We start from the raw sequence: 11,699 nt of genomic DNA, 5'->3' as shown, positions 1-11,699 counted from the left end.
GAGAGAGAGAGAGAGAGGATACCTGTCTGTGTTTAACTCAGGTGAGAGAGAGAGATACCTGTCTGTGTTTAACTCAGGTGAGAGAGAGAGATACCTTGTCTGTGTTTAACTCAGGTGAGAGAGAGAGAGAGAGAGAGATACCTGTCTGTGTTTAACTCAGGTGAGAGAGATACCTGTCTGTGTTTTAACTCAGGTGAGTAGAGAGAGAGAGAGAGAGAGAGAGAGATACCTGTCTGTGTTTAACTCAGGTGAGAGAGAGAGATACCTGTCTGTGTTTAACTCAGGTGAGAGAGAGAGAGAGAGAGATACCTGTCTGTGTTTAACTCAGGTGAGAGAGAGAGATACCTGGTCTGTGTTTAACTCAGGAGAGAGAGAGAGAGAGAGAGATACCTGTCTGTGTTTAACTCAGGTGAGAGAGAGAGAGAGAGATACCTGTCTGTGTTTAACTCAGGTGAGAGAGAGAGAGAGAGAGATACCTGTCTGTGTTTAACTCAGGTGAGAGAGAGAGATACCTGACTGTGTTTAACTCAGGTGAGAGAGAGAGATACCTGTCTGTGTTTAACTCAGGTGAGAGAGATAACTGTCTGTGTTTAACTCAGGTGAGAGAGAGAGAGATACCTGTCTGTGTTTAACTCAGGTGAGAGAGAGAGAGAGAGATACCTGTCTGTGTTTAACTCAGGTGAGAGAGAGAGAGAGATACCTGTCTGTGTTTAACTCAGGTGAGAGAGAGAGAGAGAGAGAGAGAGAGATACCCGTCTGTGTTTAACTCAGGTGAGAGAGAGAGAGAGAGATACCTGTCTGTGTTTAACTCAGGTGAGAGAGAGAGAGAGATACCTGTCTGTGTTTAACTCAGGTGAGAGAGAGAGAGAGAGAGAGATACCTGTCTGTGTTTAACTCAGGTGAGAGAGAGAGATACCTGTCTGTGTTTAACTCAGGTGAGAGAGAGAGATACCTGTCTGTGTTTAACTCAGGTGAGAGAGAGAGAGAGAGAGAGATACCTGTCTGTGTTTAACTCAGGTGTGAGAGAGAGAGAGATACCTGTCTGTGTTTAACTCAGGTGAGAGAGATACCTGTCTGTGTTTAACTCAGGTGAGAGAGATACCTGTCTGTGTTTAACTCAGGTGAGAGAGAGAGATACCTGACTGTGTTTAACTCAGGTGAGAGAGAGAGAGAGAGAGATACCTGTCTGTGTTTAACTCAGGTGAGAGAGAGAGAGAGAGAGATACCTGTCTGTGTTTAACTCAGGTGAGAGAGAGAGAGAGAGATACCTGTCTGTGTTTAACTCAGGTGAGAGAGAGAGATACCTGTCTGTGTTTAACTCAGGTGAGAGAGAGAGAGAGAGAGAGAGAGATACCTGTCTGTGTTTAACTTAGGTGAGAGAGAGAGAGAGATACCTGTCTGTGTTTAACTCAGGTGAGAGAGAGAGAGAGAGAGAGAGAGAGATACCCGTCTGTGTTTAACTCAGGTGAGAGAGAGAGAGAGAGATACCTGTCTGTGTTTAACTCAGATGAGAGAGAGAGATACCTGTCTGTGTTTAACTCAGATGAGAGAGAGAGATACCTGTCTGTGTTTAACTCAGGTGAGAGAGATACCTGTCTGTGTTTAACTTAGGTGAGAGAGAGAGAGAGAGAGAGAGATACCTGACTGTGTTTAACTCAGGTGAGAGAGAGAGAGAGAGAGAGATACCTGTCTGTGTTTAACTCAGGTGAGAGAGAGAGAGAGAGATACCTGTCTGTGTTTAACTCAGGTGAGAGAGATAACTGTCTGTGTTTAACTCAGGTGAGAGAGAGAGAGAGAGAGAGATACCTGTCTGTGTTTAACTCAGGTGAGAGAGAGAGAGAGAGAGAGATACCTGTCTGTGTTTAACTCAGGTGAGAGAGAGAGATACCTGTCTGTGTTTAACTCAGGTGAGAGAGAGAGAGAGAGAGAGAGAGATACCTGTCTGTGTTTAACCCAGGTGAGAGAGAGAGAGAGAGAGAGAGAGAGAGATACCTGTCTGTGTTTAACTCAGGTGAGAGAGATAACTGTCTGTGTTTAACTCAGGTGAGAGAGAGAGAGAGAGAGATACCTGTCTGTGTTTAACTCAGGTGAGAGAGAGAGAGAGAGAGAGAGATACCTGTCTGTGTTTAACTCAGGTGAGAGAGAGAGAGAGAGAGAGAGAGAGAGAGATACCTGTCTGTGTTTAACTCAGGTGAGAGAGATAACTGTCTGTGTTTAACTCAGGTGAGAGAGAGAGAGAGAGATACCTGTCTGTGTTTAACTCAGGTGAGACAGATACCTGTCTGTGTTTAACTCAGGTGAGAGAGATACCTGTCTGTGTTTAACTCAGGTGAGACAGATACCTGTCTGTGTTTAACTCAGGTGAGAGAGATAACTGTCTGTGTTTAACTCAGGTGAGAGAGAGAGAGAGAGATACCTGTCTGTGTTTAACTCAGGTGAGAGAGATACCTGTCTGTGTTTAACTCAGGTGAGACAGATACCTGTCTGTGTTTAACTCAGGTGAGACAGATACCTGTCTGTGTTTAACTCTAACTGATACCTTCACAGCAGCAGGGCGCTTACTACACGCAGCCTGTGTACGCTGCTCCGCCTCAAGTCATCCACCACACCACTGTGGTCCAGCCCAATGGTATTCCTGCCGCCATGTACGGGGCGTCCATCGCTCCGCCCCGGCACAACGGTGTCACCATGGGGATGGTGGCCGGCACTACCATGGCCATGTCAGCCGGTGAGTAAAGACGCGTGTGAACGCCTTGTGACCTGCTCGTTCACGCCTCGTGACCTGCTCGTTCACGCCTCGTGACCTGCTCGTTCACTCCTCGTGACCTGCTCGTTCACGCCTCGTGACCTGCTCGATCACTCCTCGTGACCTGCTCGTTCACGCCTCGTGACCTGCTCCTTCACTCCTCGTGACCTGCTCGTTCACGCCTCGTGACCTGCTCGTTCACGCCTCGTGACCTGCTCCTTCACTCCTCGTGACCTGCTCGTTCACTCCTCGTGACCTGCTCCTTCACTCCTCGTGACCTGCTCGTTCACGCCTCGTGACCTGCTCCTTCACTCCTCGTGACCTGCTCGTTCACTCCTCGTGACCTGCTCGTTCACGCCTCGTGACCTGCTCCTTCACTCCTCGTGACCTGCTCGTTCACGCCTCGTGACCTGCTCCTTCACTCCTCGTGACCTGCTCGTTCACAGCCTCGTGACCTGCTCGTTCACGCCTCGTGACCTGCTCGTTCACGCCTCGTGACCTGCTCCTTCACTCCTCGTGACCTGCTCGTTCACGCCTCGTGACCTGCTCGTTCACGCCTCGTGACCTGCTCGTTCACACTTTGTGACCTGCTCGTTCACGCCTCGTGACCTGCTCGTTCACGCCTCGTGACCTGCTCGTTCACTCCTCGTGACCTGCTCGTTCACTCCTCGTGACCTGCTCGTTCACTCCTCGTGACCTGCTCGTTCACGCCTCAAGACCTGCTCGTTCACTCCTCGTGACCTGCTCCTTCACTCCTCGTGACCTGCTCGTTCACTCCTCGTGACCTGCTCGTTCACTCCTTGTGACCTGCTCGTTCACACCTCGTGACCTGCTCGTTCACTCCTCGTGACCTGCTCGTTTACTCCTCGTGACCTGCTCCTTCACTCCTCGTGACCTGCTCCTTCACTCCTCGTGACCTGCTCGTTCACTCCTCGTGACCTGCTCGTTCACTCCTCGTGACCTGCTCGTTCACTCCTCGTGACCTGCTCGTTCACGCCTTGTGACCTGCTCGTTCACTCCTCGTGACCTGCTCGTTCACACCTCGTGACCTGCTCGTTCACACCTCGTGACCTGCTCGTTCACGCCTTGTGACCTGCTCGTTCACACCTCGTGACCTGCTCGTTCACACCTCGTGACCTGCTCGTTCACTCCTCGTGACCTGCTCGTTCACTCCTTGTGACCTGCTCGTTCACGCCTTGTGACCTGCTCGTTCACACCTTGTGACCTGCTCGTTCACACCTCGTGACCTGCTCGTTCACTCCTTGTGACCTGCTCGTTCACGCCTTGTGACCTGCTCGTTCACGCCGTGTGACCTGCTCGTTCACTCCTCGTGACCTGCTCGTTCACTCCTCGTGACCTGCTCGTTCACTCCTCGTGACCTGCTCGTTCACACCTCGTGACCTGCTCGTTCACACGTGTAGCTCACAGACACTCAGTGCCTTCATGAGTCTCAGTAACGGAGTAAAGGAAAACGTCTTGTACTTTTTTTCAGTTAATCCGCCTCGTCTGTTCTTTGAAAATGTCGCCTGAACCAAACTTGTGTTTGTCTCTTTGCTTCACAGGAACGTTGCTGACGTCTTCCTCACCAGCGCCTGTTGTACCCCACCAAGTCACGATGCCCACATATCGGCCCCCAGGAACCCCCAGCTACAGCTACGTTGCCCCCCAGTGGTGAAGAGAGGGAGGAGTGAGTGTGAGCTTTCCTGCTTTTAATAGCAGATTTTCTGTTGAACAAATTCAAAGAAAGTCTTAAATGGATTAAATCTGCTTTCTGCAGCTCTGATTGGTCAATGTGCATTCACACTGTTTTCTCCAGCTCCTCCAGTGTCTGTGGCTCTTGGTGAAGACCGCCCTGCCTGCGTCTGCACCGCTTACTCTTCTTCCAGCATAATGTGAATCTAAATCCATTCAGACAGGAGGGGTTGGAGCAAAGACCCATTCCCAGAACACCCCCAAGCACCTCCTCACCTCCTGCTGCACCTCCTGCTGCACCTCCTGCTGCACCTCCAGGCTGCAGGTTGTGAAAGCCTCATCAGAGAAAAGTTCGTTTTTTATGATTTGTGGAAACGTCTGATGGTAAATGCGTGAGCATTTATTGCTCGCTCAGACTGCCTGCTGCTACAGAAGCAAATAAAGACACTCATCCAAAGGAACCAAACAGAGCATGTGCACTCACACACACACACACACACACATGCTGGACAGGCTGTGCTACATTCACTGTCCTGCTGTGTTTTTGATACGTTTGATTCTTTGCGATGCAGAGAGATCATGTGTTAGAAAAGGATCATCCAGCTCTCTGTATGTGTGCTCGATTGCTTCCTCCTGTCAGATGTCTCACAGAGTGATCAACCCGAACAGAAAGTATTGTTGGTAAAGACTGAGGAGAGGGAGAAGTTAAAGCGTTACAGAACGCCGCTGTGACACTCGCCGTCATTAACACTAAATGTGGAAACGTGTTTGTGAAAATCACTACTGAAGCAGGCTCCGCCCCCATCGCTCGCTGTTTGACCTCCAGGCTCAGCGTTCTGACATCTGCAGAGATCGCTGCCTCGTCGTCTGTGTTCAATCTGTAAATGTTGTTTTTGTGATTTTGGTTTCAAAAATAAAAACAAATATAAGAAAAGTCTTTGTTTACTCGAGTCATAATGCCGACCCCTGATCCAGCAGACCAGATCCCGGATCCAGCAGCAGACCCCCCTTCCAGCAGACCCCCGATCAACCTTTCCTTAAGTCCTTTATGAAGTCACCTAACCCCTTTCACTAAGTCCTTTATGAAGTCTAACACCTTTCACTAAGTCCTTTATGAAGTCTAACACCTTTCACTAAGTCCTTTATGAAGTCTAACACCTTTCACTAAGTCCTTTATGAAGTCTAACACCTTTCACTAAGTCCTTTATGAAGTCTAACACCTTTCACTAAGTCCTTTATGTAGTCTAACACCTTTCACTAAGTCCTTTATGAAGTCTAACACCTTTCACTAAGTCCTTTATGAAGTCTAACACCTTTCCTAAGTCCTTTATGAAGTCTAACACCTTTCACTAAGTCCTTTATGAAGTCTAACACCTTTCACTAAGTCCTTTATGAAGTCTAACACCTTTCACTAAGTCCTTTATGAAGTCTAACACCTTTCACTAAGTCCTTTATGAAGTCTAACACCTTTCACTAAGACCTTTATGAAGTCTAACACCTTTCACTAAGTCCTTTATGAAGTCTAACACCTTTCACTAAGTCCTTTATGAAGTCTCCTAACACCTTTCACTAAGTCCTTTATGAAGTCTCCTAACACCTTTCACTAAGTCCTTTATGAAGTCTAACACCTTTCACTAAGTCCTTTATGAAGTCTCCTAACACCTTTCACTAAGTCCTTTATGAAGTCTAACACCTTTCACTAAGTCCTTTATGAAGTCTAACACCTTTCACTAAGTCCTTTATGAAGTCTAACACCTTTCCTAAGTCCTTTATGAAGTCTCCTAACACCTTTCACTAAGTCCTTTATGAAGTCTAACACCTTTCACTAAGTCCTTTATGAAGTCTCCTAACACCTTTCACTAAGTCCTTTATGAAGTCTAACACCTTTCACTAAGACCTTTATGAAGTCTAACACCTTTCACTAAGTCCTTTATGAAGTCTAACACCTTTCATTAAGTCCTTTATGAAGTCTGACACCTTTCACTAAGTCCTTTATGAAGTCTAACACCTTTCACTAAGTCCTTTATGAAGTCTCCTAACACCTTTCACTAAGTCCTTTATGAAGTCTAACACCTTTCACTAAGTCCTTTATGAAGTCTAACACCTTTCACTAAGTCCTTTATGAAGTCTAACACCTTTCACTAAGTCCTTTATGAAGTCTAACACCTTTCACTAAGTCCTTTATGAAGTCTAACACCTTTCACTAAGTCCTTTATGAAGTCTAACACCTTTCACTAAGTCCTTTATGAAGTCTAACACCTTTCACTAAGTCCTTTATGTAGTCTAACACCTTTCACTAAGTCCTTTATGAAGTCTAACACCTTTCATTAAGTCCTTTATGAAGTCTAACACCTTTCACTAAGTCCTTTATGAAGTCTAACACCTTTCACTAAGTCCTTTATGAAGTCTAACACCTTTCACTAAGTCCTTTATGAAGTCTAACACCTTTCACTAAGTCCTTTATGAAGTCTAACACCTTTCACTAAGTCCTTTATGAAGTCTAACACCTTTCACTAAGTCCTTTATGAAGTCTAACACCTTTCACTAAGTCCTTTATGAAGTCTAACACCTTTCACTAAGTCCTTTATGAAGTCTAACACCTTTCACTAAGTCCTTTATGAAGTCTAACACCTTTCACTAAGTCCTTTATGAAGTCTAGCACCTTTCAATAAGTCCTTTATGAAGTCTCCTAACACCTTTCACTAAGTCCTTTATGAAGTCTAACACCTTTCACTAAGTCCTTTATGAAGTCTAACACCTTTCACTAAGTCCTTTATGAAGTCTAACACCTTTCACTAAGTCCTTTATGAAGTCTAACACCTTTCACTAAGTCCTTTATGAAGTCTAACACCTTTCACTAAGTCCTTTATGAAGTCTAACACCTTTCACTAAGTCCTTTATGAAGTCTAACACCTTTCACTAAGTCCTTTATGAAGTCTAACACCTTTCACTAAGTCCTTTATGAAGTCTAACACCTTTCACTAAGTCCTTTATGAAGTCTAACACCTTTCACTAAGTCCTTTATGAAGTCTAACACCTTTCACTAAGTCCTTTATGAAGTCTAACACCTTTCACTAAGTCCTTTATGAAGTCTCCTAACACCTTTCACTAAGTCCTTTATGAAGTCTAGCACCTTTCACTAAGTCCTTTATGAAGTCTCCTAACACCTTTCACTAAGTCCTTTATGAAGTCTAGCACCTTTCACTAAGTCCTTTATGAAGTCTCCTAACACCTTTCACTAAGTCCTTTATGAAGTCTAACACCTTTCACTAAGTCCTTTATGAAGTCTAACACCTTTCACTAAGTCCTTTATGAAGTCTAGCACCTTTCACTAAGTCCTTTATGAAGTCTAACACCTTTCACTAAGTCCTTTATGAAGTCTAACACCTTTCACTAAGTCCTTTATGAAGTCTAACACCTTTCACTAAGTCCTTTATGAAGTCTAACACCTTTCACTAAGTCCTTTATGAAGTCTAACACCTTTCACTAAGTCCTTTATGAAGTCTAGCACCTTTCACTAAGTCCTTTATGAAGTCTAACACCTTTCACTAAGTCCTTTATGAAGTCTAACACCTTTCACTAAGTCCTTTATGAAGTCTAACACCTTTCACTAAGTCCTTTATGAAGTCTAACACCTTTCACTAAGTCCTTTATGAAGTCTAACACCTTTCACTAAGTCCTTTATGAAGTCTAGCACCTTTCACTAAGTCCTTTATGAAGTCTAACACCTTTCACTAAGTCCTTTATGAAGTCTAACACCTTTCACTAAGTCCTTTATGTAGTCTAACACCTTTCATTAAGTCCTTTATGAAGTCTAACACCTTTCACTACTTTCACTAAGTCCTTTATGTAGTCTAACACCTTTCATTAAGTCCTTTATGAAGTCTAACACCTTTCACTAAGTCCTTTATGAAGTCTAACACCTTTCACTAAGTCCTTTATGAAGTCTAACACCTTTCACTAAGTCCTTTATGAAGTCTAACACCTTTCACTAAGTCCTTTATGAAGTCTAACACCTTTCACTAAGTCCTTTATGAAGTCTAACACCTTTCACTAAGTCCTTTATGAAGTCTAACACCTTTCACTAAGTCCTTTATGAAGTCTAACACCTTTCACTAAGTCCTTTATGAAGTCTAACACCTTTCACTAAGTCCTTTATGAAGTCTAACACCTTTCACTAAGTCCTTTATGAAGTCTAACACCTTTCACTAAGTCCTTTATGAAGTCTAACACCTTTCACTAAGTCCTTTATGAAGTCTAACACCTTTCACTAAGTCCTTTATGTAGTCTAACACCTTTCACTAAGTCCTTTATGTAGTCTAACACCTTTCACTAAGTCCTTTATGAAGTCTAACACCTTTCACTAAGTCCTTTATGAAGTCTAACACCTTTCACTAAGTCCTTTATGAAGTCTAACACCTTTCACTAAGTCCTTTATGAAGTCTCCTAACACCTTTCACTAAGTCCTTTATGAAGTCTAACACCTTTCACTAAGTCCTTTATGAAGTCTAACACCTTTCACTAAGTCCTTTATGAAGTCTAACACCTTTCACTAAGTCCTTTATGAAGTCTAGCACCTTTCACTAAGTCCTTTATGAAGTCTCCTCACACCTTTCCTTAACCCTGTGACGTTTCCATGGGGTTAAGGTAAAGTGGATAGTGAAAGTAGTTAGGAGGGACAATCCGAATACAGCCTTTAAATCCAATAATTCAAGAGAAGAAGTGTTTAAAACCAGGCAGGCAGTCATAGACATAATATACGTAGACGCCTCATTACATGCTGGAACGCATGAAACGTCGCCGCCAAATTGGATGGGTCTCTTAGCTCTACGCTAGCAGCAGAGTCTATAGGAATCAATGGGGAGCGAGTCCTTATGCCGCTATTTTATGCAGCTTTTAATTGCAATAACCGGTACAGTATTGATAACAGATTGTGTCAGATTATCTTTCACAAGTAAGATAAATAATACATGTTTTTTTTTGTTTTTTTACCATATATAATGTGATGTCATCATAACCAACATTAATTAGAAACACATTTAACAGCACGTTTTCTTTTCAGCCCTACTTGAAGCTTCTTTAGTCATGTATGATCAAAGTCGAGCTCCTGTTTATTTTACTGTTATTTATAAATCACAAAGTTAAAGTGAGACTCCAGACTGTGACCGACCACACGCCTCTGTTTGCTGTGATCTAACGTCCTTAACCAATCAGCTGTGAGCATCATGGCTCTGCTCATATCAACATCTCTCCCTCTTTTTAGACTCACATAGAAACTTTTTATATGTTATAAATACATCAACACGTGAACACTTGATTGTTGTACAGTCCTTGTGTGTCCTACTGAAAGGTGTTTATGTATTATATTATAAACACACACACACACCTTCCTTCACTGTCACTCTCTAACACACACACACACTTTCTCATAGTCATGTTGCTGGCACTGATATTATGGGTAACACATCAGAGTGTGTGTCTGCACATATGCACTGCTATAATACACCAAACACTTTCTTTCAGAGGGGGAGAGTCTTCTGGAAGAAATGAATTCAAATGAACAATCATATTTGTTTCTTCACTAAAATAAATTTAAATTAATTCATTTATACATTTATCAATAATCAATAATCTATATGTCTTTGTTAGAGCATAATACAAAGTCTTTTGGCATGAAGACACGTATTTTTCAACGTGTCAAGCGTGTTGAATCATAACTACATTTCTGCTGTTTGTAACAAACCAAACTGTGTGAAATTCCGTTTGAAATTCGGGGAGTTCTGATGATTATTGTAATTGAAGATAAACCTTCCTCAATACAAATGAATGCAGAGCGAGCGGACCAGAGACCCATCCAAGATGGCGGCCCGTCAGCCCGTCCAATAGACAGCGTCAGTCGATGAGGCGTCTACGTATATGATGTCTATGGAGGCAGTAACGCAACATAAGGAGGCTAACCATAGATAGATAGATATCTAAGAAGAAGAAGAAGGGGGGGCTGAAGGGGGCGGTGTGTTTTTATATATCTATGGCCAGTCATAGGCGCAGCCTGCCGGAAAGTAAGGAGAAGAAGAAGAAGACTTCCCGGCATGCAGCTCGGCGCGCGAAGTCAAAAACAGTATTGTAGTTTTTTAGCTGATAATGGTCGACACTGTTTCAGTGAAATCTCTGATTTAAATTGTTAAATCAAAAAGTGAGTGTGACAGCGAGACATTTAAAGCTTCTCTGCTTCCGGTCTGAGTAAGTGTTTCTCTTATTTAACGTTTTATTAAACATTTACCGTTAACATACTCCTTAACGTCAATATCATATTCAGAGACTTTTTAAATAAATACTTCACCATGGTTTATTATTTAATATAAAGTAAACGTGTTTATTAGGGCTGTAACACTTTCAGGATGTATTTCATGATTAATGAAGAGTTCAACTGGAGACGTTAACCTGTTAGTCAGTCTGGTTAGGTTGATGTTAACCTGTTAGTCAGTCTGGTTAGGTTAATGTTAACCTGTTAGTCAGTCTGGTTAGGTTAATGTTAACCTGTAGTCAGTCTGGTTAGGTTAATGTTAACCTGTTAGTCAGTCTGGTTAGGTTAATGTTAACCTGTAGTCAGTCTGGTTAGGTTGATGTTAACCTGTTAGTCAGTCTGGTTAGGTTAATGTTAACCTGTAGTCAGTCTGGTTAGGTTGATGTTAACCTGTAGTCAGTCTGGTTAGGTTAATGTTAACCTGTTAGTCAGTCTGGTTAGGTTGATGTTAACCTGTAGTCAGTCTGGTTAGGTTAATGTTAACCTGTTAGTCAGTCTGGTTAGGTTAATGTTAACCTGTAGTCAGTCTGGTTAGGTTAATGTTAACCTGTAGTCAGTCTGGTTAGGTTAATGTTAACCTGTTAGTCAGTCTGGTTAGGTTAATGTTAACCTGTAGTCAGTCTGGTTAGGTTAATGTTAACCTGTTAGTCAGTCTGGTTAGGTTGATGTTAACCTGTTAGTCAGTCTGGTTAGGTTAATGTTAACCTGTAGTCAGTCTGGTTAGGTTAATGTTAACCTGTAGTCAGTCTGGTTAGGTTAATGTTAACCTGTTAGTCAGTCTGGTTAGGTTAATGTTAACCTGTTAGTCAGTCTGGTTAGGTTGATGTTAACCTGTAGTCTGTCTGGTTAGGTTGATGTTAACCTGTAGTCAGTCTGGTTAGGTTGATGTTAACCTGTAGTCAGTCTGGTTAGGTTAATGTTAACCTGTTAGTCAGTCTGGTTAGGTTGATGTTAACC

The 11,699-nt window shown here is 43.1% G+C and overlaps 1 protein-coding gene across 1 annotated transcript; it reads left to right on the top strand.

The window, feature by feature from the left end:
• Positions 1-2,535: 2,535 nt before the first annotated feature.
• On the top strand, positions 2,536-4,449 carry fam168b (family with sequence similarity 168 member B; the record flags this gene model as incomplete). The annotated part of the gene is made up of 2 exons (XM_079373043.1): positions 2,536-2,728; positions 4,309-4,449. Coding segments are annotated over 2 exons (306 nt in total), but the record flags the coding sequence as incomplete, so codon positions are not given.
• Between the last annotated feature and the right edge of the window lie 7,250 nt (positions 4,450-11,699).

This window comes from Symphodus melops, assembly GCF_947650265.1.
Source record: "Symphodus melops genome assembly, contig: scaffold_517, whole genome shotgun sequence".
NCBI lineage: Eukaryota > Metazoa > Chordata > Actinopteri > Labriformes > Labridae > Symphodus > Symphodus melops.
This window is presented reverse-complemented; position numbering and strand designations above follow the sequence as displayed.